Here is a 27,666-nt window from a genome sequence, read left to right as displayed (position 1 = left end):
ATCATCAGCATTGCAAAGTGAGTGACTGAATGTTATTGTCACTTAACCTACATTTCTTAAAAATCAACTAAAATCCAGACTTTGGAGTTATCTGAATAATAACACTAATAATCCGGTGTTACATGTACAATATACTATTGGGCCAAGCCGAGCCCGGCACTGTTAACGCAGGGGAGTTGTAAAGAAATAGAAGCCCTGCACTCAGCAGCAGCAGTTTACCGATTTTGGGCCTTTTTTTGAACAAGTCACTGTGGTTTATTTAGTAGCGATGCTGTGAAGGTGTAGGAACAAACTCTTCGGTGACACTCGTCTCTTGCATATAAAGATGTTTATTAGAATTGAGAGGTCGAAGTCACAGACAAGCCTTCGCGAAACAGCTTGGAGAGAACCGCCAAATGTCTCTTCCATACATCCCAGCTCCTGGTTTTTATACCTGTTAAGATAGCCTCAGTTTCGATGTATGGCCCCTCTCAAGCCATATTTGGTATTTAACATACATTTTTTCCCAGAATGACCTTGGTCACCTAATCCCATATCTAGGCATTGTTTACATTCAGGGGGCCTCTTTCAAGCCAGATGACTCTTTTCCCAGGTCCACTGATACCCTATGGTCCTACTACTACTTCAGTCAGAGGCCCACAGAATCAACTTCAGCCAGGATCTACACAGTTATAATAACCAATATGATAGAAATTAATGTTACGACTATAGAATTAATAAGATCAAATTCACCACATCACCAATGTCGAACAAACCTTCGATCCCCCCTGGCTACGGGCCTGCAGTTCACAAGACATTAATAGTCAACTCTTTTATGTATTTTACCTGGCAGAATAGTGGGGTTTTTAACATGTTTTTTAGTGTGGGCCAAAGGCACATAATTCTAGCTCCATTTATATAGGTTTTAAGGGAATATAGTATATTTCTGCACTACAGATCAGTGCTAAATTTTATTCAAATTGAGGCAGCTGACACTCGTTTCTCATAGTGCTCTTCAGTGAGCTACTGAGCCCACTTGGAGGCCAAATTCGTCCAAACCAGTGACGTAACAGAACACAGGAAACCAGCTGGCTGCAGTTCCAGCAGAAAGTGAGAAAACGCACTGCTCATAATGTTGAGATGATGCATTAACAGCTTTTATTAATCTATCATCTCCATTAGCCCATGTAGGAAGAAGACTGCAGGCCACTGTTGGCCTAATGAGGTCAAACTGTCCAATTGCAAAACCCAGTTTAGTCATTTACCTTCTTTATGTATCCCTTAGTTCATTTGTTTTGTTTATTCATCTTTTTAAAAATTTTATCTAAAATCTATTTTCTAAAATTTTCTAGGTAGGTGTACTTTTTAAATGTTGAAACTAATTCAAATGTAAGAATAAAGTATAGGGTTGACATCGGCTTCACACAGGCCCCATCCCATTTCACCCCTCACCCCTACCACGTAGCCCTTAGCCCTCTGTTCTATGCGTTCACATCTAGGGTTAGAGTGTCCCAATTTTTGTTGAGATAGAGGGGTAGAGCGAAGATAGAGGGGTAGGGCGAAGAGGGCCATATAGTGTTATATGGCCCTCTGAATGGAGGCACTCTCCAAACAGTGTTATAAGGGAAAAAAAGCAAAACCAGCAAGACGGCTGCATGAGCGACCAAAGAAACCCACAACTGTAAGCATTTGTTTGTTAAAAAAATATGATATCCACTGTATGATCGTAGTTTAATGTCATTTCAACATATCATGGTCGTTTTCATCATAACAAGCAAAAAATCACTAACAGCATGCTAATGTCTCAGGAGCTAGCTAGGTAACTTTCCCGTTCCACCTTAAATAGTCCAGCAGTTCTGACATCTGAATCGCTAGAATGTAACTACTGCACCATTTAAGGTGGAACTGGAAAATTTGAACTAGAACCTGGTGATTAGCCGACTTCAGCTTTGTATCACCAAAGAATTAGCGGTGGGCGATAATAAATAATTGTCTTATACCCCCTCTTTGAAAGCATATGATGCCCTAAATGTAACTAAAGCCCAGCAGTGAGGTTGCTGAACTTATCCCTTGTCTCCTATCGCTGAAGACAGGCCGGGTCGCCTACAGAGCACCGCCAGTAGCTGTTAATGAAGTAATGTTGTTTCTTTTTTTTATTTATTGAAGGGCTGTCCTATTTTGTAGGTGATTTCAACCCCTACCAATTGTAACTCAGTTCCAAAGGGTTAGGGTGACACTGGGTGAAAACAAGGGTAGGGGTAAAAAGAAGAAATGGGATTGGGCCACAATGTTTTGGTTAGTTAGATCAGGAAAGCATTTCATTTAGATGCTGGGCATGTGTAAAGTATATGCTTTTTACCCAGCTGATTTAAGCTACACATGTGCCTCTTACACTTCTAAATAAACTTGTATGATTTCAGTGAGGGTAAAGGTATCTAGGGTGTGATGTACTATTACACAGTTGCTTCTCTGCTTCTCTTGGCAGCCCTTTTGGTGCTACTTTACAAATAAATTCTTCTTTTCAAATGATGCCTCGGTTGTGAAGATGCTGCAATAAGTCAGTATGGAAATAAGGAATAAGTTTCTAGGAAAGACACAGTGATTTTTGTATTGCTGTTATTTGCATTGCACTCAAAGGTAATAACATATTATTAGCTGAGCACACAAACAAGGTCTGCAGCTACTCAGCTGATTAATCCTTCAGAAATAATAAAACCCCAATTCCAATGAAGTTGGGATGTTGTGTAAAACATAAATATCAAATCAAAATGAGTGAATATTTGCAAAAAACAATAAAGTTTATCCGTTTGAACATTAAATATCTCGTCTTTGTAGTGTATTCAGTTGAATATAGGTTGAAAAGGATTTGCAAATCGTCGTATTCTGTTTTTATTTATGTTTTACACAACGTCCCAACTTCATTGGAATTGGGGTTTAATAAATAGACAAAAACAGCCCAAAAGCTACAACTATTACAGCAGAGTTGAGAGAATGTATTGCTCATCTTGAGCCATGTTTCATCAAACCTAGTGGTCATTATGTTTCTGCATAGCCTTATTGTAACTACATAATGTGACATCCATTATCCTTACCACAGACATTTGGCCATCTGGTGTGAGTCCTGTGAGTATTCTCCATTTAATAATGATTAAGAAGATCTTATTAATAAAGACCCAAAAAGATAATAAAGATCTAAAGAGATCATTAGCAAATGGTACAAGAGGGCAACTTGTACACTTGGTGAATGATGTACAACAACATTTCTCATCATTTCTAAGGCATCTACAGTCATTTCTATGTCAAAAACAGTTTTCACACCAAGTTTTCATCTATACTTTATTCACAAATGGCATCTAGTGAAGGGCATTCAGTAATCAATACAAAAAAATAGGTTTAGTCATCAAAGCTCTACGCCAGGGGTCTTTAATTAAAATTCAATAAGGTCCAGTTAGAGAAAACGTCCTCAAGCGAAGGTCCACAACATCATGTCTAACTTGCCATATACTGTTCACTGAAGTACCCTAGTACTTCTACAGTCTACCTAACTGAATATCAAATCAAATAAAGTACAATTCAGTCAGATTTCAAGAATATTTATTGTCAGTTTTCTCTTTTTAGAGCACGACATGTGAAATAACTCCCCTCTGGTTCACTTTCTTCTCTGACTGCTGTTTCTCGCCTCGCCCCCCTCTGTGTGTCACTCACTCGAGTCTCAGTGCTCCTCATAATGCACAGATCTGATTGACTGAGTAGCATCGTGTGTGATATTTACAATGAATGTGATTGGTCTGTGAGGTTCCTGGGCCACTAAAACTACCTTAAAGGCTAGAAAAGTTACACTGATTGAAATAGGACCACCCCATCGAAATGAAATAATTCTCCATAATTTAACAGTCATAGGTCTAGGACTGCATAGGTCTAGCTCCCAGACTCAGACCGCAGTCCACCTATTAGTGACCTCTGCTCTACGCTGTGATGCCTTCAGCTACAGTGGATCATTGTGATCTGTTCAACGGTCATTGTTAAAGGGATATTCCACAGATTTTTTCTAATATCCCTAAAATTCTGTAATTCAGATGTAAACAAATTCTTTCAGAATGGTTTAATGTCTATTTGTGCACTGTAAAGATTCACTTAGAACTTAGAATCAGATTTCTTTACAGTAATGGTGATCAGAACCAGGTGGAGCATGGTCTACGACACAAATGTTCACAACAAAGTATTACTTACTGTCCAAAATGACAAGTGAAGCTACATGTGCCTTCTGATTTAGTATGTAGTGTTGTTAATAATTAATGTAATAATTAAGAGACCCTTATTAGTCCCACAATGGGGAAATTTCACCTCCGCATTTAACCCATCTGTGAAGTGAAACACCACATACACTCTAGTGAGCACACACACACACACACACACACACACACACACACTAGGGGGCAGTGAGCACACTTGCCCAGAGCGTTGGGCAGCCCAATCCACAGCGCCCGGGGAGCAGTTGGGGGTTAGGTGTCTTGCTCAAGGACACCTCAGTCATGTGCTGTCAGCTCTGGGGATCAAACCGGCAACCTTCCGGTCACAAGGCTGGATCCCTAACCTCCAGCCCATGACTGCCCCTAATTTACACCTCCACCATGAACAGATTTAAAAAACAAACATATTTTGGACCAAAAACGTCTTAAACCTGCTGTAAAACAGTCTTTCAGACATAAGACAGCACATTCTTAATGCTTCATCTAATAGTAATAACTTTCTGTAAGGGAGCTTTTAGAGGTGGATGCCTGGTTCCTATCACCACCCCTGTGAACAATTCTGATTAGTAAGCTTCTCTAGAACACACCAAATCACTCTGAATGACTTTGTTTTTGACTTAATCATTGAATTATAATTGCCTTTCAAGGTGATGAGCAGTTCATTTTCGCATTACTGCTCCAGACACAGCAGCAAATGTCTCTGTAACAAAGGATATTAGCAGTAAGTAACACTGGTGATAAATTTGATTGCATTTAACTGGCAACTTTTTCCCCTTTCGATTTAGATCTAGATCTTTAGGATCTAGATCACCCTCTCTTCCTAAAATCTCAATGGAAAGATTTAAATGCCCCAAGTGCAGGAACAAAAGTGTGAAGCAGTCATTTTTATAGTTGCAGTGGAGAAGAGGCATCACGTGTTAATCCTCGCTGACCTTCAAGCCCTGACCTTCCCAACTGCTAGATTCCACAGCTAAGGTTTTGGGGATGACTGTGACCACATTTTGCAATCAAAAACATCAGAAAGATGCATTTTCTCTCACCATCAGCTCTTCTGACAGCTATTAGGACAGTATGAAATGGGTAAAATGTAAGAGGTTGTGAAGCTCACATGTATTTAGTGTTTGTTTCCTTATAGCACAGTTTTTATAATAAATAGTTGCTGAAGTTCATGTATAACTGTTAATTCACCCTGAGGATTGGTGCACAGACACCATAGCAGCACAGACAACAATCTCGTCTGGCTACTAACTAACAAAAAGCCAAAGAGATTTAGGACGAACATCAATAATTTGGAAATAAATGAGCTTATTTGCATTTATAAGCACTCCAGTTGGTTTCCTGATACATTTAATCTGCAACGTGAAACTGTCCAAATTAAAAAGTTGCGAATCTGAAGTTGCTTCTCATTCACCACCTTCTTATTTGAATTTTCTCATTCCACCTTAAACGGTGCCTGAAGCACTAGAATGTATCTGCTGCAGCCAACTTCAGCCGAATATTGAGAGATCTTTGACAAGAAACTATTCTACTTTTGAGGGAAAGTTTCCTGCTGGAGATGCAAGAAAAGTGACTATAGCTGAGCTAAAGCTTAAAGCAGAGCAAAGTAAGTTTGTGCCTTATTTTATTTTTTATTTATATTTTTAGCCTATACTAGTGCATTAGCACATACTGAGACATATTTATAGCCAAGATGGTAAAATGGACAAAAAATATTGTGGTTTGATTTTTGTTGAAAGGACAAAATGGCTCTTCTTCACATTTGGTTGCTGCCCTATAGCATCGGCAGTCCTGAGACTACACACTTTAAAAACACTGTTTTGCTAGGCAACATGTCCTCTGCTCAATAACATAAGACATTAAGCTTGGGAAACATATTCAGTGTCCAGTATACTAGACATCTGGACTTGAAATAGGAACTGTGTGCATGTCGCATACAGTCGCATGAAAAAGTCGCATGAAAAAGCTTCTAACTGGTTAGAACTACTCAGATTTCTTTACAACCATCTCCTAAAACATTAAATACTTTTCATACAATAACAACAAAATACTGATTTACACTGATTTACATTGCTATATCTAAAATGAATCAATGGTGGCTTTTCGAGGGATCTTTAGTAAAGGCAATGGTTCTATTTAGAACCATGAGTCCTGTATAGAATCATTTGCATGTTTAAATGTTTCTTTGCATGGTAAAATGGTCCATCAGATTGATGGAGAATGTGTTGGTTTCTTTATAGAAGCTTTCTGAAAAATGTAGCATCAAAAGAGGTTCTTCTATTGTCACAAGCTGTACAATATAACAACATCTACAAATATTTCTTTTTATATGCATACAACATTTCTGGGTACCACTTCAGAATAAGATGACAATTATAAAGGGTTCAGGAGTGGTTTAAACTGTGTTTATGAGTGGTTATTACTTAGATTTGAAAAACTTGAATAATTTATAAGCAGTTATAACACTGATAAAAAGGTGAATTCATACACCTGATGAATATGAATGCGTGATGATGCCAGCGGTTTAATGCTGACTGATGGATTGAGATCAGTGAGCAGCATCAAAATCTGAACTTTGACAGTATGAATGAATCACTATGGTTCACTATTAGGCAACGAATAGCCCTTTTAATGTAAGTGTTACAACTGCTTGTTGACGATTATAAGGTGCTTATGACATAATTAACAACCATTCATAAACTAATTTAAACCAGTCTGAAGGGCAACAGTGATCTGATGTTCAGTCTAATAGTGAACTCACATTCATTTATTCTGCTAAACCTCAGGTTTTGATCTTGAACTGATTTTCCTTTGTCATCTCCATCAGTCAGTCACATATTCATACTCATCAGATATAAACAGCTCACCTTTTTGTTCATGTGTTACGACTGTTTATTAATGATTTTGAACCTTTATGGTTTATGACCTAAATAATAACTGCTAACTGATATTTAAAGCATTCATAAACCCTCTATAAAGGTATTCTTATTCTAAAGTGGTATCCATTTCTGAAATAAATACAGAATAATGCTCAAACAGTGTTTCATTCGATCTTGGAGGTGGTGAGCTTCGATCTCGCCAGCTGCCATATTTGTGTTTGTTTATGACAAGATAAAGAAAGAAATGATTCTATTGGCCAACCAATACAAAGACTGAGCTCTGTAGAAACACACAAAAGCTTCTATAGAGCTAGATCACCTGAGGAAAAGAGCTCCAGTATGCTGGACATTTGAAACAAGGAGAGTCCCCAAGTGGCCTATTTAAATTCATCCAAGAAGTGGTTTACAGCGGAATACACTTCAGCAGCTCAGGCACTTCGCATTATTTTAATATGTGTCAGAAGCCATGAAAGGAAATATATTCTGTCACACTTTCTATGAATGTTCGTAAGCATCTGGAAACACATTCATAACATGCTATAATGCATTCATAAGGCATCAAAAACATGGATATAAATATTTAGAAAAGAGCTCAGCAGTTGTATTTGTCCACTCTAAGTAAAGTGAAGCTTACTGTACTAAAGCCTCCTCCAGTGGTGAAACAATGTACCCAATAAAGCACATTGCAGGCTTCAAATGTCAGATTTTAAACTAGTGCTGCCATCAGTAGTGTTTTTGTACTTGGTTTGCTGTGATGTAACATTTAAAGTGAGAGCGCTGGTTAAGAAAAGCGCAGTGTAGCAATGATTCTGGTGCAGCCTGATTTGGAGCATCTGAATATTCAGGACTGAAGCCCAAAAAGCCATAACAGCAACAATGGTGAGATATATATTACTGTAAATCCCAGGGCAAAAATAAACTTTGTATTTGTCTTTATAAAGATTTATATTTACACTCTCCAAGCTGGGACTGGCACTGACAGTATAACATGTTATTAACATTACTTATAATGCATTATATTAGCAATTCATAAATTCATAATGTATATTAAACATGGCTATAAAGTGTATTGCAGTGCAATTCATATTTATAAACATTTATAACCATGTTTATAATGCCTTATGAATGCATTATAACATGCTGTAAATGTGTTTATACAGGCTTACAAATGTGACATTTATAAAAAGTTTTACCAAGCATTCTTTTATGGCTTAAATACAGACTTTTATGGCTTATGAATAGGCAATTCTTTAACAGCCTGTATTGGTATTTCTAGAAGTATTCGCTCACCTGCCTTCACACGCATATGAACTTGAGTGACATCCCATTCTTAATCCATAGGGTTTAATATGATGTTGGCCCACCCTTTGCAGCTATAACAGCTTCAACTCTTCTGGGAAGGCTTTCTACAAGGGTTAGGAGTGTGTTTATGGGAATTTGTCCAAAAGCGCATTTATGACATCAGACACTGATGTTGGACGAGAAGGCCTGACTCACACTCTCCGCTCTAATTCATCCCAAAGGTGTTCTGTCGGGTTGAGGGTGTTCTGTCGGGGTGCAGGCCAGTCAAGTTCTTCCACACCAAACTCACTCATCCATGTCTTTATGGACCTTGCTCTGTGCTTTGTGCAATGTATTTGTGCGCTTTACTCTACTGCATTCAACATTTTGCATTGCGCTCGGTGATGTAAGACTTGGATGCAGCTGCTCGGGCATGGAAACCCATAGTGATTGACTCTGCACTATGCGCCTCAGCATCCGCTGTCCCTGTTCTGTCATTTTACATGGCCGACCACTTCATAGCTGAGTTACTGTTGTTCCCAATTACTGCCACTTTGTTATAACACCACTGACAGTTGACTGTGGAATATTTACTAGTGAGGAAATTTCATGACTGGACTTTTTAAGCAGGTGGCGTCCGATCACGGTACCACACTGGAATTCACTGAGCTCCTGAGAGCGACCCATTCTTTCACAAATGCGTGAAGAAGCAGTCTGCAGGCCTAGGTGCTTGGTTTTTTACACCTGTGGCCATGAAAGTGATTGGAACACCTGAATTCAATGATTTGGATGGGTGACTGAATACTTTTGGCAATATAGTGTATTCTTGTACCAACAATGGAAGCATCTGTGCCACAATTGCCCCCTTCTAAAGAGGCAAACTGTTTCAGTTGTAAACCTGGTTATGCATGTTTCAAGCCATTATAAAATACTCAATATACACACATACAGATTAGATATATTCAGTTATGAATGTGCCAGATTTTGAATATGTTATGCAGTGGTAGAAGATGTGTGCTAGTGATTGCACCCTGCTTGGCCTCATGAGAAAACTGTGTTTACATGTAGCCTCTCATGGTGCCCATTTGCTTTCATCCAGATTAAGGATATCGTCCCCTTTATCTGCTTTGTGGCTTCAGTGTAGAGAAAGAGGAGGCCATGATTCCCATCACAAGAAATGACCAAACCCCAACACAAAACCCCCAATACCCCTGACACAGAATAATACAATAAACACATACACATACCTCATACTAACAGATCAACAGCATTAACAACATAACAAGCCCTTGCTCCTACCACTTAGCTCTTAGCCCTCTTATTGTGATAACCATTTATTATCTTTTGTCATTTCAATGTATTATTTTCATTTTGTTCATAACAAGCATAAAAATCACCAATAGCATGCTAATATTTCAGAAGAGTGCTCGCATGGCCACGCCTCCTGAGCTTCTCAGAGGCAGTGCCAGCCAGTAGCAGGTTGCACAGTATTTTATATTGTATTATTATCGTGTCATTTTCCATACGTTTATGTTTTACAGTAACTACTCACCATTTTAAAAACAATGCTCGAGAAACAAACATGGAATAAGACCGATGAGGCCTTACGTATGAGCCTCTGGACATGTCATACAGAAGACAGCTGAATTTTTCAGAAAGGCCTCCCACATAAAATGTCCACTAACTTCACACATGTTCATTCATTTTCCTAGAGAAGGACTCCAATCAAAGATCTTAGTCTTCCAATGCTTTTATGATGAGCCACAAGCCGCCCAAAGTAGCATTGCTATTATTTTAAATTATGAATGTATTCAGCAATAAGGAATCAAGCACTGTTTGTACAGCTTGTTCCCTCCTTTCAATTATAGTGATTTCTGAGTGATAGAATTGAGAATTGAGCACAGTCCCTCAGTTTATCCTTATCTACATACGTCTCAAATTCCATTATAATTTGTGAGTCACTGATGGATTTATGGTCCAATAGGTCCGAAAAAGCTGGGTTGCACCAATTTGTTCCAGTCTTGCAGCCACTCTGCGCTTGAAAGTCTCCACAGACTAATTTTAAGACAATTTGATGGAAATCCACAGACTAGTTTGAAAAGCTTATTTTTTACATGAACAATTGCAGAAAAAAACTTTTAAAGAACTTTAGAAACTAAGAAGCTAAGCTGGGCTTAGCCTGGTCAAGCCCTGGATGAGAGACCAATTTAGGTTGCCAGGTCAAACATTTAGTTACATTATGAATCAGTCCAGCGTTCATAAAAATCGGTATTTATTTGGGTAGATTGGTGGAATACTACAACAAAGGGTTATTTTATCAACCTGCTTTCACCAGTAGCTCTAAGGCACCCTCTAGTGGTGTTGGGAAGAGTTGCGGTTGCAGTGTGGAGTGAAAGGTCTTTATTCATCAAATCTTTTCTGTTGTTTTGACAGGATTTGTTCGCTCTATCCTGCCCCCAACTGTTATTCTGTCGGGGGGTGTTTTTTTTTTAGTTCAATATGCTGAGTAAAGTTACCTTGGAATGATCTCAGGACAATGTGGAATGGAATCTACTCTTCTAAGATGGACAGGTACCAGAGTACCAGAGCACCTTGATCACAGATGACATGAGATTCCTGTGTGTGAAATTCCCCAAGGAGCTGACATCTCTTCCTTAAGGAATCTGCTTTGTACTTAAGATGGTCCTCAGTTCTTCTGTATGATGTACAACAAGTGACAGTGTGTCAACTCTGTATGTTACCCGAGCACGATGAGCTGTCTCCTGACAGCTACATCAGGCAATGCACTGCTGTGAGGTGCCCACATTGCAGCGAGGCATTGAACCAGCACACCTCAAGAGGAAGCCGCCACAGAACAGAGAGCACTGGAGAAGGAAGGAGAGTCCTCGATCCAGGTTGTTGGAGAACAGATGGAGGCTGGCTGAATTGAGGAAGAAAAAATTTTAACTTAAACACAGATTTAAGTTAATGCGCATCACTATTTCATTGCAGTTGCACTGAATAACAAAGGATGGCAGAAGATTGTAAAAATAAAAAGAGCCATTTCATGTCAATCACGCCAGCTGAAGTAATTTAGGGGCAGTTGTGGGTTGGAGGTTAGGGAACTGGCCTGGTGACCAGAAGGTTGCTGGTTTGATCCCCAGAGCTACCAAAAAGAAAGGCCAAAGTAAATGTTTGAAATTCCTGTCTTTTCCTGTCGTAGTCGTGGAACCAGCCTTGTGATCGGAAGGTCGTCCGTTCAATCCCCTTGGCCAACAGTACATGACTGAAGTGCCCTTGAGCAAGGCACCTAATCCCCAACTGCTCCCCAGGCACCATGGATAGGGCTTCCCACCGCTCTGGGCAAATGTGCTCACTGCCCCCTAGTGTGTGTTCACTAGGGTGTATGTGGTGTTTTACTGCATGGATGGGTTAAATGTGGAGATCTAATTCCTCTGTGTGCAAACACAGTAGGCTAAAGGTTCTGAATTCTACAACATTCCTCTAATGCCAAGTAGTGTAGTGTGCATGTGCCAAGGTGAAAGTTAGAGTGTTACCACTGCAGAGTAGTATCATCTCTGTACTTAAAGAGGACTTCCACTTCTCCTGAGCCTTCAACTGCTATTCCCTTGACCTATGCACCCTCTTCATTGCCAGTCCCAGTGGTTCTGCTGACAGTGTGTATGATAGTGGAGAAGGGAGACGTCCCTGACATACTGATCTTTAAAGTTTAAATGTTGTGGAAAGCCTTCCCGGAAAAGTTGAAGCTGTTATAGATGCAAAGGGTGGGCTGACATCGTATTAAACCCTGTGGATTAAGAATGGGATTTCACTCAAGTTCATATGCATGTGAAGGCACATGAGCAAATACTTTTGGCAATGTAGTGTAGATTTGAGCTTGTTTTGACCAGTCAGACATACCGACCCAATGTATGCTTCAATGTCAGTGCAGCAGTACAATTTTGGGAGTCTATGTCTGTTCAACATAAATGATGGAACTAAGCTAACTTTGTGTAAACAGACCACAATATAGAGATATAGAGAGTCGTGATTGACGTGTCTTTTTTCTGAATTTATACAAACACATTCATTTTATAGTAAATTAGTTTGGGCTGGTTTATGTTTATGAACAGAGGCCTACAGATCAATACGGTAAAGGAAACTCATTTGTGATCCTGAGTTTAAAGCCAGTTTTTATTAAACTTAAACTTGGAACTAAGTTGCAAATAAATCTTAAACTGAAACTTTGCTTGTTTGTAAAAGTGATTTCAGAGCCACTCGGTTCTCCCTGATGGAAACTGTTTACCTTCAGTGTTTTGTGCTTATGATCATTTTAATAGACGTCAGCGTCACTAATTAATGACGTTCTATTAAAAGACTGGTTTACCAAGAGAGACGCTGGAGGACTTTCACCTAAATTGAGTTAATGAAGCAAGTCTTACAAAAATGGTAACAGAACATTAGAGCCATAATTAATCTTTCAGTACTTTTGAAGGCAAATACTTTTGTACTTTTAGGTGAGTGGAGGTCTATATATATATATATATATATATATATATATATATATATATATATATATATATATATATATAGAGAGAGAGAGAGAGAGAGAGAGAGAGAGAGAGAGAGAGAGAGAAAGTGAGTGGTGGAACACTTTAAAGACTGTTTTGTCGGCCAGCTTTTGCCAGTGACCAAAGAGCTCCAAGTAGCCTCAGTCTTGCTAGGCCTCAGATGCTAAGTGAGGCTTAGTCTGGCTGGGTGTGAATGGGTACTCAAGCTGGGTAGTTGGGCTGCCTCAATCTACAAGCATTCCAGTCCTAATTTGTGGTTTTATTAAGAGATCAGGGAGATCTGCATCTACTAGGTTATAGAGATGTGAAACCCTTTTACAGGCTGTTTTGTTGAGCAGGCTTGCACTGCAGTAACACTGACATGCTGGTGGCGTGTTAGTGTGTGTTGCTCTGGTACGAGAGGATCAGACACAGCAGTGCTGCTGGAGCTGCTGAGAATAGTCCACCAACCAAAATATCCAGCCGACAGTGTCCTGTGGGCAGCGTCCTGTGACCACTGATGAAGGACTAGAGGATGACCCACACAAACTGGGCAGCAGCAATCTCCAAGGTGGACTGACATAGGAGTGTCTAATAGAGTGCACAGTGAGTGGACACAGTGTTTAAAACCTCCAGCAGCACTGCTGTGTCTGATCCACTCGTACCACATACACACCACCGCAATGTCAGTGTTACCGCAGTGCTGGGAATGATCCACCACTCAAACAGTACCTGCTCTGTGAGGGTCCATGGGGGTCATGACCACTGAAGAACAGGAGGCTAATAAAGTATCAGAGAAACAGTCTGTAACTGTAGAACTACAACGTGCACCTATATAGTCAGAGGAACTGATCTGTATATATATACACACACATAAGGATACCCCAAACCTTTCCTGAGCACCAGATCCTCACCTGCCCAGTCAATGGCCCCAATTGACACGAAAAACTAATTATGAGTTCCCACCACGAGGTGGCAGCAGAGCGCTGCGCTTTCTCCTCATACTGACTTTGTGCTCTCCACTCGCTTTACTCGTCACAAAACCGTTACGTCGTGATTTACAACTTCACTCCGCATCCGTGCAGCAAGGAACTCGTTGTTAGGCCAATAGGAGAGCCTTATGAAGTGTGCGTGCAGCACTGACATCCATCCAGAGCGAGTGTGTGTGTGTGTGTGTGTGTGAGAGAGAGAGAGAGAGAGAGAGAGAGAGAGAGAGAGAGAGAGAGGATCGATTGCGCTTGCTCGCTCTCCTGTGTGTGTGTGTGTGTGATCATATGGCCAAACCCTACAGCGTTCCTATATAAACCCTGTGCGTGGTGCCGGGCTGCTTCTCACACACACACACACACACACACGCGCGCACACACACACACACGCGCGCACGCTTCTTTCCAGCGCACTGCAGCTGCAGCCACACTGTTACGATGTCAGGCGGATGGGGATACGCAGCGGACAACGGTGAGCCCGGTCTAGCGATCCGCTCCACTCAGCACTCGCTCGAATATCTTGGCTTGAATGAATGACTGGAACCCCGCCGGGCTTCACAACGTCCTCGCGCTCGCAGGCGCGCGCGCTTTGCGCCCTGACAGGGCTCGCGTGTTCCACGTTCTCTCACCGCGGAACCCCTTTGTCTTCTCTTTGCAGGACCTGACAAATGGGTCGAGAGCTTCCCGGTGGCCGATGGACCCCGACAGTCCCCCATAGACATCGTGTCCGGGAAGGCGGAGCATGACCCCGCGCTGGCGCCCCTCGCGCCCCGCTACGACCCCTCCACCTCGCTGGACATCCTCAACAACGGCCACTCCGTGCAAGTGACCTTCGCCGACGACACGGACAGCTCGAGTGAGTGCGCGCTGTGCGCGTGCTGCCGGTGCTCGGGCACCAGTGCTAAATGAACATCTGCAGGGTTGATGTAACTCGCACTGCTGCACGACCACCTTCGGTATTAAAGGGGATTTTCACAGTGTCTGACGTAAACAGTCATTCGGATTAATGTGCTGTTTGATTTGGATGATTTGATGACACAGATTTCTTTACAGTGGTGGTGATGGGAACCAGGGGTCATGCTGACCATTTTATTTACTGGACAAAACTGCCAGTGAGCCTACACGTATGCACACACACACACACACACACACACACACACACACACACACACCCCCACACACATATACGTATATATGTGATAAAACAATGTTTCTTTAGGGACTATTTTGCCTTATAACGCCCTGTATCTCTACGCCTATGAATGTATATACATCCCAAAACTATCCTAAACTGCATAAAAACTTGAGGTCCTTTTAGAGGTATTATAAGCTTTGGATGTCTGGTTCCTATCACCACCACTGTGAACCATTCTGACTAGCTGAGTTTCTCTTTAACAGAGCATTCCACATCAACCCAGTCTGAATCACATTGTTTCTATCCTAACCATTTAATTACGGAGACAATTTGAGAAAAAAATGGCTGGAATTCCCCTTTAAACCACCTAAAAGGCTGACAGTCTTTTTTGGGTTTACTGTTAGTCTTACGACTAACGTCTGGTGTGATCATTAGGTAGGTGTTCTGTCATCACTGTAGGTTTTCATACTGTAAGTGTTTATTCAATACTGCAGATGTTCATTCAACCCTGTGCAGTCGGTGATCAAGCGATAAGACGATTGTTACCCTGTTATGTTTTCCCTGATGGTAATATAATTACCATCTGGTATCACCTGGGCTTCCTAATATGACTTCATAATATTAAAACATTTATTATAATACTGTTATAGCACTGTTAACATTGAGTGGTTCTGAGGACCAAAACATTGACCCATCTGCACAAGCTTGTCCATTTTACTCTCTTGCGAATTAGCTATCTGGCTTCTTTCTGCAGTAGCCAGCCAGCCTGCTGACACAAATCTACCAATAGCAGTCATTTCATCCCACCTTCACGTTACACCACCGAAAAGAAGTTTTGCTCATCTTTAACCTGTAAAATCTCACTCTAGAGAGGTTGTCATGATGTAGGGGTTAGTTCAACACTGTTGGTGCTTTATTCAAATCAGTTTGCGTTCATACCTTTATAAGCTGTCGCACCTGTAAATGTTCTCTCACCACTTTAGCTGCTGAGTCAGTGCTATAGGTATTGATTTGTTGTTGTAGGTATTTGTTAAACATGATATTTGTTCATTCCACACTGATTCAATGCTGAGAATTTTACCCAAAGATGGGTACAGTGATGCAGGAGATGCAAGCAATGGCTTAGATTCGTGCTTTTGCTTTTGCTGTTATGTGGCTGTGTTGGTGTTTTATTAATGCCCCAGAATATGCATGCATGACGAATGTATGTGCACAGTTCAGGTGTTGTGGAACACCAGGTAACATGTGCCGGTACATTTATGCGGTCATTTGTCAGAGGGCCTGTGTTTCGTTTGCTGTTTTCAGTTTTAGAAGAGAATTCCACCGGTTTTTCGGCATTTTTACATCCTTTATTCATTGAAATGTGAACAAAGGCAGTCAGAGTGGTCTGATGTGAAATGGTTCGTTGTGTAGAGACTTAATGACTCAGAGTTCTGTGCAATGCTAGTGGAACCAGGGGTTGTGATGTCTAAAGACAAATTTGTAGACGGTTTATTTATTTATTTGTTCGTGAAAATGGAGAGAACACATATTTTCACATATTTTCATATGTGATTTTGATAATAATCCCATAGTGGCAAATCTGATTTCTTTTGGCTTAAAATGCCCAGTGCCCATACCTCTGGTTCCTATCACCACCATTCTTGTTTGGAAAGTTTCTCTAGAATTTTCTATAGCATTTCACATCAAACCAATGTAAAACTTTGCATCTTAATGACTTAAATGTGCATAAACTGTGTTGAAATTCACACTTCAACAAGCCTCTGCAATACTTCCTTTACAGTCATTTTTAAGTTAGGCAGAACAGGATAGTCAGTATTAACCGAGACTGGAAAACAGTACTGACCCATATGACATGTCCTGCTATACCCTATGGCAAAAGGCCTGGAAACAAACAGGACAGTGCAGGAATGAGCAACTCTGCCTGGATACCTATCCACTGGCTTCAGTCACCTTTTCCCACACTGACCAATAGAGCAGCATTAAAAGATCCCTTGCAGTGTACTTTTGACTCGTATCTTGGTTAAACATTAAACTCTGCAATGCACGTGAATGTGCTAATCTCCAAATACTGCAGTGGAAATAACTTTCTAAACCCAAGCAGTCTGAGGATTCACACACACACATCAGGGTGTGAAGTAAAACAACACTTTTTTTGCACTCTAATGCACCGTCATATGCTTGCAATATGAGTGCAAATACCCCCCCCCCACCCCCACATTCTGCACAGACTGATCTAATCTACTCAGTGGCTGAGTTGACCTGTTTTGTCACAAACCTAATTTTAATCAAGTGGCAATGGGAATAGCATAATGAAGGATTAGTCTCCAAGTTCCTAATTAAAGCTCTTATGTAATGTTTAGTAAGAATTGTTAGCACTGCACTGGTAACAGGATTGGGCAGTCTATTGTCTGCCTGCACTGTTTGCATGTGAGTGTTGGATTCAGGGTTACTGGTTGTGGCTTCAAGATTTCTCCATTCTCTGGAAGCTGAGGTGGTCTTTAATTGTAACTGTTTGTCACATTGCCAGGTACAGCATTGGTTAAAACCTCAAATTCCTTGGAATCCTTGACCACCTCAGTTCAGATGCCAAAACTGTGTGGTTTAGAGACATTTCTCTTAGACATAGCTAATCATTTTTTCTGGTGTTCCCATTTCCCATTATCAGGCCTGACAGGAGGCCCCATTTCTGGCACCTACAGGCTGAAGCAGTTCCATTTCCACTGGGGATCCAGTGATGACAAAGGATCGGAGCACACCGTTGATGGAAAAACGTACCCTGCTGAGGTGTGGATTCTCAGTGTCTTACTCTGCAATTGCTTTACAGTCAAGTAAAGCATGTTTTGTTTTGCCTTCTATTGATTTTTGCTTCTAGTTGTTCCCATTGAGGATTGTGTGTAGGCCCAGCATCAGTAAGTGACTTAGTGGGGCAAAACCCCACCAAGCAATCAGCATACCCCTCTAAACCCACTATTTTCTGCATGCCTCTGGCAAAAAAATCAAGGTGAAACAAAACTTTGTGCAACTAAAAGGCTACATTGATTAAGGAAGGTTAACTTTACACTTACTTTACGCTGGCTGAATTTTAGGCATGTGCTGTACATTGTGGGGCAATAAATTGCCAGATATTCTGTGGTTCCTTCAGATTTATCTACTGTAGATTTCTCACTCCGTATTTTCCTGTTTTTTTTTTTTTCCCTGCTGTGTGGGCGAAGTTTTCAGATGTAGCCACTGATGATTTAGTTTTGGCACTGGGCCTAATTGTCAGAAGGAAGCAGGCAAAACAAGTTAACAATGCTGAGAACTTCGGAAGTTAATGCAAAGAGAATCCCTTTTCGCTTGTTGCCTTCTAGATTGTTGAAATTTTTCTTCAAGTGGAGAAAGTAAGTAATTGCAATTAGCTGACAAATGAAACTATTCAATGAGTATGAACATTCAAAAGATGTTGGTTGAAAATGTAAGTCCCTAAAAACAACATAATGTACAATAATTTAATCAGAGTGTAAAACTAGCCTACAATGCAAGCACCTTTACTCAGGACAGCTAAACCTGCTAGCATTTTAGCTAAATGCTCCCAACCAGCCAGCTAGCATGAGAAGCTATTCACTTAGTACAGGGTGAGAGGAAGGTAATTAGCAGCTTTAGAAGCATACATTTGACAAATGACCAGCTCATTCAGCTGAAAAATACAACTATCAATAGCTAAGTTAGTTAGTCTGTTGTATGCACTTACTCAGCTGGCATATTGCTAACATAGCATCTCAATAAGCCAATACGAAATAGTAACATTTGGTCTGCTGAGACGTATTAGCTGTCTAGCTAGAATAGTATGTTTTAAGTGCTCTGGGTTTCATCTTACACATCATAGATGTAACCAATTCAGTTGCTGTATCTCTTTGTCTGAAGACCCGTCGTGATTTTTTAGATAATGTACATACAGTTTTTGCTTATCATAGTTACTGACTGACCCTACACATGTGTCAGGCTCCAGTCCTCGTGGGCCAAAACACTGCAGACTTTAGCACACTACCTCATTACACCGGATGCAGCTCATCAGCTAAATAGCAAGGCCTGCCAGGACTGAATTCAGAGCATTAGATGAATGTAAATGCTAATCTATGCAGCACTTTGGCCTAGAAGGTCACCAGTTTCACATGCCTTTCCTACACTGTGTGTCTCATGTATTAAGCTAAATGGAGAGATCAGTACTGTGGTAAAACGGACTTTAAGAGTTTTTGGTGCACAAAAAGGATTTAAACCTCTTCCTCCTTCCAGCTCCATCTGGTACACTGGAATACTGCATATCCCAGCTTTGGAGAAGCTGTCGACAAGTCTGATGGTCTTGCTGTCATTGGAGTCTTTCTGGAGGTCAGTGTGTCCTAATTAACTCTCCAAATTAAACTTTTCTTTCAGCTGTGATAGATTGACCATACTACCTTGTGCATATCTATAAAAACATACCATCTGTTTTATATTCATCAGATTGGTGATGAAAATGCTGATCTCCAGAAGGTTCTTGATGCACTGGAAGGCATTAAGACTAAGGCAAGTTCTTTTGAACATCGTAGAGTCTTTTATTTTGTCAGGGTGGAGATTCATTTGCTAATTGCCCATTATTGGCCACTTCCACAGAGCACACAGACCTCATTTGCGGACTTTGACCCCACCACGCTGCTGCCCAGCTCTCTGGACTACTGGACATATGATGGCTCCTTGACCACACCCCCGCTTCTGGAGAGTGTCACATGGATCGTGTGCAAGCAGTCCATTAGCGTCAGCTCTGCCCAGGTCCTGTCCATTTTATTAATATATTTCTAATAGCTATTTAACCATTTCATTAGCATATTGCCTGCATAGCACTAACCTCATGACACATGCATGGAATAGTGCTGACGAAGGTCACAGTACATGAATATGCTCACACAGTATTTATGTTAAAGACATCAAGGCAGGAAGAAATGCTCTGAAAGAGTCAGAGCTATTATTACAGTGCTAGAATAGTATTTCAGTTTCAGAACCTTTCCATGTTCTGAAACAGTCGGAGAAAATGTGGTTAGGTAAATATAGCCAGGATAAGTTTAGTCACTGGAGAGATTGTGCGTCATATAATTATGCTCAGTGGGTTCTCATCCAACATTTGAGCCTGTTTGCTGGCTAAATTTTTAGTTTGCAGCTTCAGTGAGTTCCCAGAAAATAACTGGTTAGTAGAACAGTTAGAGGTGTAGGTGCCTACTTACAAAACGTGCACACATTTTCTTATCATCTGCTAGTCCTCCAGGCCTAGCGTCCATCTCACACACAAGTGAAAATTAACAGTAACCAGAGAAATGTTACGATGACGTAGACTGACCTTCTCAGCTGTTTACTGTGACCACTACATCAATTCTGGCGTCTAAGGCTCACTTCACTTAGAGTTGCTGTTTAATGGAATTCTGAAATGCGATCGTTCAACCACTTAAACTCTGAGGCTTATTGCATATTAAGGCTTAATATTCAGTAACTGCAGGTGCTTCAATGCAAACTGGCTGAGCTATTCTTAGGTTTATAGAAGTGTGTAATAAAACATTGGGCCTTTACTATTGATGGGGTCAAACTCTAAGCTTTTTATTCATGAATTAATTTTAAGGCATTAAATCTTACATTACATACCAATTTTTGATGACCTGTTTATTGTACTTTGACTGAGCAGTGTGTCTAGATATTTTCATTTCATTCATTTTATTGCATTTGCAGCCTTATAGAAAGAAATGTAACATATTTCCGTAAAGCTAATCCAATTTTCATATCTCTTGAAATTATAATGCAAGATATGTAGTAGGGTAGGCAGTGGAACACCAGACTAGAGGACAGGGCCTTAGGGCTTAAAAGATAAAACACACATTCTGGCCTTAAACTTTGTGCTTTCATTCATCAGTGTATTTTCACTACACTACCCAGCATGCATTGCACAAATACATCATTCATCCAATGAGAATCCCTGTGCTGTCAACCAATACTGACTGCTAGCCTAGCCACTGATCTATAAGTGAATAAATACAAGCCAGCATTAGTGTAACTCTTACCGTAACTGTTGAGCAAAGTAGGTTTTTTCTTCATCCAAAACACAGATCAACTGTAGAATGCCTATGGAACCTTCAAGATACGTCCTCAGAAAAAATGTAATAACACAGTCTTAACACAAATTTACTTTGTGCTGCTTTCAGCTTTAGCTCATCTATGGCCGCTTTTCTCACATCTCCGGCAGGAATCTTTTCCGCAAAAGTAGAATAGTTTAAAATAGAATAGTTGTAATATGTCTCTCAACTTTTGACTTTTTATGAGGCTGAAGTCAGCTTCTCATTTATCAGCTTCCTATTTGAATTTTATTTTTCCACCTTAAATGGTGCCTGTGATGCCAGAATATAACTGCTTCACCATTTAAGGTGGATCAGGAAAAGTCGTGTGGGTGAACGAGAAGCTGAATTCAGCCTTGTGACTTTTTAGTGTTTGACAGTTTCTTGTTGCAGATTAAACATATTAGGAAACCAGCTGAAGTGCTTCTAAATGCAAAAAAGTCTGTTTGCATCCAAATTACCGATCTTAAATCTTTCTCTTTGCCGTTTTGTTAGCTACTAGCTAAGCGAGACTTGTCTGTTTTATGTGACCACAAAATCAGCAGAGCTTTATTTTACTGCAAAAATTGATTATTTCATTTTTACCTATATCTAATTCTGCTGTGGAGCCGCAATAGGGCAGTAAAAGAGCTGCATGCATTGCTGACCCCTGGAACTACACAGTGAAGTACAGTGACAGTTATGAACTGCAGCGTCTTGTGAATGTTACCATTCAGTGCAGAGAAGTGAATGGAAGTGCTGTTCAATATCAATCTTATTAAAAGTTTAGAGAGTGTAATCCAAATTTAAGCTAAGCCATAAGCACCCTGTGGAGACTGCAATCTTAGACGCTTAAGTGGCAAAGTGCTGAAGTGTCTCGCTCTCTCTCTCTCTCTCTCTCTCTCTCTCTCTCTCTGTCTTTTGGAACAGATGGAGAAATTCCGTAGCTTGCTCTTCTCTGCTGAGGGGGAACCAGAATGCTGTATGATGGATAACTACCGCCCCCCTCAGCCTCTGAAGGACCGCAAGGTCCGCGCCTCTTTCAAGTGAGCGCTGGATTTCTTCACCCTGACCCTGCCCCTTCACCCCATCATAGTGAACCGGGAGGTGTGCCTCCACACCTGTCCATTTTATAGCACCATGTCAAACCCCATCTTCGTGGCCACCTGCCCAGCAGGAGCCCATGTGGGTGCTGAGATGTCCTTGCTTCTTATAGCGACATGCCTGATCCTTTATTCGTCCACTGTATGTCCAATAGTATCCAGACACATGCTTATCCAACATTTCTTACAAAATCAATGGTATTTATAGTCATTATAATCCTTTATTCTTCTGGGCAGGCTTTCCACCTAATGTTACTGCTAAGATTTAAGGTCAGGTCCTGACGTTGGCTGGTCTGGTTAACAAATGTTGGCCCTAGTCTGTGCATTTGATAGTGCTTCCTCACTGAATAGAACATGATTTCCATGACTTCCAAATCCGTTGTTGGGCAGCTTTACACTCCCCTAGGCATATGCCATGGGTACTACTGGTAATTCCTTTCTAAAGAAATTATAGCTGTTACGTGTGCATTTTAACACCTACAGTCTGGTCAAATGACATGCTTTATTGATTCTTTAAAGTGAACGTTAACTATAGTACGTATAGTACGCATAAATACCCATGACTTTTTACAAATTCTACAGCGCAATTTCTGTTTATTTGCTGAATTTAACATATAATTTAAAAAAAAAAAAAATAATACATGCTACAATTTATGTTGGATGTTTTGCCCAATATGTTCAATTTAGCAAAAATGTTCATGTGTCCTCTACATGACATTTGACCAGGGTGCCCAAACATACAGTTGTGTTCTTCACAAAAGCCTGGTAGATATTCACATGCTTATCTAAGCTAAACAATGACAAATGGTAAATGAATGCTACCTAATCAAAGCTAAACTAGCAAAGCAATGGAGCTAACTGGCTAACTAGTCAGCTAACTAGCTAGCTAACTGTTAACTCATTTCTTATTGCATAATAAGTTGTTTAGTTCACACAGCTGATGTGTACAGCCACAGTGTGCCAAAAGGCCAGCCACCTTTTGTTAGCATGTTATGTTGTTGTTGGATTCTTAATGTCGAGGTTGAAGGCGCCTTAAACTAGCTGAATCCGCTAACTTGAAGGGCTGTTTGGATGCTTTTGGACATACAGTGTATGTAGTCCACGCAGGGCAGCCTTATAAAGGCACAGATACTGTGATTTTGCATATGGTGCCAATGTTGCCCGAACCACCCTGATGCTAATTCCCATAGGTTGTACACAAAAACAAACAACCAAACACATGAGCAAAGAGAAAAATGCTGGGATGTGTTTATAGGAAATGTCTTCAGTGCATTGGGGAATAGACAGGTAGCCCTGCCTACATGCACCAGTGATGCTGGCACGAGCTAAACGTCTGGCCATCTGTGATGGGTACTGTCGATCCAGCTAGGCCGTAATCTCTCTCTCTCTCTCTCTCTCTCTCTCTCTCTCTCTGCCTGCTTCAGGATCACTGCAGCTTAATGAAGCCCAGTGCGTGCTGCCTTTCCAGCAGAGTGAACCCAAAAATCCCCTCTGGCACACATACACACACATGCCCACATGGCACAGTACGTTCGGGCTTACTGAGAAGCACATGCACACATTCGCTATACGCACAACGGATTCTGTCAAAGGAGATTTGCAGTAGTCCCAATTTTATCGCTTGTGCCTCCAACCCTTGAAATAATTGTTTTAGGTTTGCGTTTTGGTCTCATCCACAGTGACGTAAATGAATTGCAGTCTTTCTGTGGAGGCTCAGGCAGTCTTATGTTCTTTTTTGTAATGATTCCCAGAAAATCGTTTATGAACCAATGGACATTGCTGTGTTGTCCTTAATCTTTTTTGACAAAAGGAGTTAGTCTTGCAAAAATCATGCATACTATTTTAGCTGTAGAGCACGCAGGTGTCGGTAGAAACCAACCAGCTAACAACAACACCTGAATGTGTTCCCCCCAACCCCCAAGCTTGTCATGTAAAATCATGGGACTAGAAAATTGTCTTATATGCTTTTGTGAAAATTAGTCATTTCAGATGAAACTGTAAGTGTCAGATGTGTTGATTGTGTTAGATTATGAATACTGTTTAGGATGACATTGTGCAATCTGCTATTTTGGAAGAATATATTTTAATTAAAGATGTTATATGACTATTACATTTTAGTGTCATTTTTGTGTTCTCAATAATAAACACTATGAACTCAATGTAATTTAAATCATACATACCAATGCAAAAATGGCCCATAAAGGTAACTGGGTAGGCTTCTCTGGCATTGTTATAGAATGGTTTAAATCTTGTGGAGTCGGGCAGGGTTCAATTTTAGGGCCTTTGTTTTTTCCACTCTTTGTCGATGTAACTAGCCAATGCCATCAGGAAACATAACATCAATTTTCATAGCAATGCAGATGCTGCTACTATATACCTAGCAAGTTATAAGGCTAACTAACAAACAGACTTATTTCTGATGACTACTTTTACTTAGCTCACACAGCTGATACATTTTGTCAAGAAACTAACCAAATTTTGCCAAAAGGCTAGCCACAGTAGCATTAGTTGTGTTGTCATTGGTTTCTTGATGTCAAAGTTGAAGCTGCCTTAAAATAGCTGAACCTGCTAATTTTATGAGCTAGTGGTTGTTGTCACTAGACATGTATTGCTGAAGTTTGGGGAGCTAGCCCTGTCCACCTCATATTAACATTGCTGCGTTTGTGGTATTGCCATGCTTGCTCTGACGTAGCAGGGAGTGCTCTTAGCTCATACTTGGCATCGGATAGCAATTAGTCCTTATTAATGTACTTAGCCACATGATGATTAGGTATAATCTCCAGCCCACACCTCCCCAATGCGGTTTATACCACAGATAATCACAAAACAAACTGAGCAGTCACTCTACATTCCTGCAACCACAGCAGGAAGACCATGCTGATGCAGGCATTGACTGCTCCTCTTCAGTGAGAAAGGCAGTACCAAGTATATCAGCCTCAGGCTGTTCTCACCTTAGTATGAGACTATAGAAGATGCCAGGAATGTCTTTCTTCTTTGCCCAAATAGAACTAAGATGGAACCTTTGCTTGTCTATTGGGACACGACCCTGCCCAGCATACACCACACAGGCAGACAGACAGGAAGAACACCTCTAAGCAACTCTAGTCCTCAAGTGATAAACATTTTTGTGCTGAAACACAACTCCTGAGTTAATCATCAGGTCTACTAGATGTGTTAGTGCAAGAAAATCACTGATCTAAGGGGTCAAATCTAATCTTCTCCTACTGGACAGGCTTATTTTTTGGCCTAAGTGATCAGGTTAACAAAGAAATCCACCTCTGCTTTATCATACAATTTCCGAGTGACATGGGACTGACTAGGGTTCACCCCGCTGGACCTGCAACTGACTAAACAGCTTAATGTGGAATTTCTCCAGAAACTGCATTAAGTCTTTGTTTCTAACACATTAATTCTAAACTACCATTCGGACAAGATTAGTTTTCCATGGGGAGCTGGGTACTTAATACTGTTTTACCACAGAACGTTGGTAATGTTCATGGCTGATTCTCATTTGACAGAGGTGTGGACTCGAGTCATATGACTTCATCACAAATTTATGACTAGAGACTCAAATCGACAAGACTTGTGGCTCGACTTTGACTTGAACACCAATGACTTGGACTTGAGCCCCATGACTCGCAAAGACTTTAGGCCTAAAGTGGATAAGACGTGGACTCTCACATCTAGGGGCAATTTAGCATGTCCAATTGGCCTGACTGCATGTCTTCGGACTGTGGGAGTAAACCTGTGCAGACAGCGGGAAAACATGGCAACTCAACACAGAAATGACCCTGGTCGCCCGGCCGGGGAACTGAACCCAGGTCCTTCTTGCTGTGAGGCGATAGTGCTACTAAATTAAGTTGCAGAGATGGGCATTGCTAATGGCTACTTTTAATTGTTATTGCGTTTCCCCAAACGATCTGCTTTGCTGTCTTTCATGAATTAGCATTTAGATATTTTACATCCAGTGTTTAACATCACTGCATAAGATCAAACATATTTTTATCATTTGAAATGTTTTAAAGTTCAGTGTCACATGCTTGAGGTAAGACAGCACATGTTAGCTTTGATTTTGTGCTTTATGAGTGTCTACATACTTAAAAACAAGTCCTATTTTTTCACATATCTGTAAAATGTCAAAATAAAGGAAACCAGAAGCCAGTAATACAGTGTAACATATAGGAAAATGCTTTAAAAATTGAAATAAAGTGAAAGATAAGTATCTTGATGGTTTCTTGGCAAGTTAAATTATCTTAAATCTTGTCAGTATATCTAATATGTCTTGTGTTCAGATTGTTGTAGATTACCTAAGGACATTTGAACTTGATTTAAATCATTTTATCAAGTAAAATGATCTTATTCTACTGATTAGCTGTTCATTTGAGATTATTGTATTCGATAAAAATGGCTTAAAATAAGTTAACATGTGCAACATAACATAAATAAGTGAAATAATCTCATAAGAAGCTTACAACAATCTCAATATGAGAGGTATTACAAAGATACAGATACACTCACCAGCCACTTTATTAGGTACATCTTAGCTAGTAAATGGGGGTCCACCTTGCTAGTTGGACCCCTTTTTGCCTTAGGAACTGCCTTAATTCTTCGTGTCATACTTTCAACAAGGTGTTGGAAACGTTCCTCAGAGATTTTGTTTGGTTATTGTTACTGTTGCCTTTCTATCATCTCGAACCAGTCTGTCCATTCTCCTCTGACCTCTCACATCAACAAGGCATTTTCGTCCACACAACTGCCACTGACTGCATATTTTCTCTTTTTCAGACCGTTCTCTGTAAACCTTAGAGATGGTTGTGCGTGAAAATCCCAGTAGATCAGCAGTTTCTGAAATACTCAGACCAGCCCATCTGGCACCAGCAACCATGTCACATTCAGAGTCACGTAAATCCCCTTTCTTCCCCATTCTGATGCTCGGTCTGCACTTGAACAAGTTGTCTTGACCACCTATACATGCCTAAATGCATTAATTTGCAGCCACGTGATTGGCTGATTAGCTATTTGTGTTAACAAGCAATTGAACCTAACAAAGTGGCCGGTGAGTGTATATTATATTTAAAAAAAAACATTACAATAAAACATTTCAAACAATTTCACTTGTGTCGATATCATCTTTTCAGTGTGTGTACAAATACAAATTTAATAGACACTGTAACGTTGCTTATAAGCACAAACGTGAAAAAACAGATTTAGCAATATCAATAAACAATCAAAAACAAGCAATTAACCTTTAAATATCCAGCATAAAAGTCTTACAAACACCACTCTTCAGAATAAAAGCACTTATGATGCATTTATTAAAGAATTTATGCTTTTTTGCTCTCAGTTGCTGTGATGTTCTATAATGCTGTGCAGCACAGTTCATTTCAACCTCACAGCAATTTGTTGTGTTATTACAGAAAATATCTTAGGATAAA

General features: G+C 40.4%; 1 protein-coding gene across 1 annotated transcript; it reads left to right on the top strand.

Moving 5' to 3' along the window:
• The first annotated feature begins 14,130 nt into the window (after positions 1 to 14,130).
• On the top strand, positions 14,131 to 24,341 carry ca2 (carbonic anhydrase II). Its single transcript, XM_017715999.2, has 8 exons — positions 14,131 to 14,373; positions 14,560 to 14,757; positions 17,705 to 17,823; positions 19,312 to 19,404; positions 19,519 to 19,581; positions 19,669 to 19,824; positions 22,059 to 22,174; positions 23,656 to 24,341. Exons 1-8 carry the CDS (start codon positions 14,340 to 14,342, stop codon positions 23,669 to 23,671), a joined length of 795 nt encoding a protein of 264 aa, XP_017571488.1. The 5' UTR covers positions 14,131 to 14,339; the 3' UTR covers positions 23,672 to 24,341.
• The last annotated feature ends 3,325 nt before the right edge of the window (positions 24,342 to 27,666 follow it).

This window comes from Pygocentrus nattereri, chromosome 3 (genome assembly GCF_015220715.1).
Source record: "Pygocentrus nattereri isolate fPygNat1 chromosome 3, fPygNat1.pri, whole genome shotgun sequence".
In the NCBI taxonomy this organism is placed as follows: Eukaryota; Metazoa; Chordata; class Actinopteri; order Characiformes; family Serrasalmidae; genus Pygocentrus; species Pygocentrus nattereri.
Note: the sequence above shows the minus strand (reverse complement) of the source record. Positions and strands in the feature narration are given on the sequence as shown.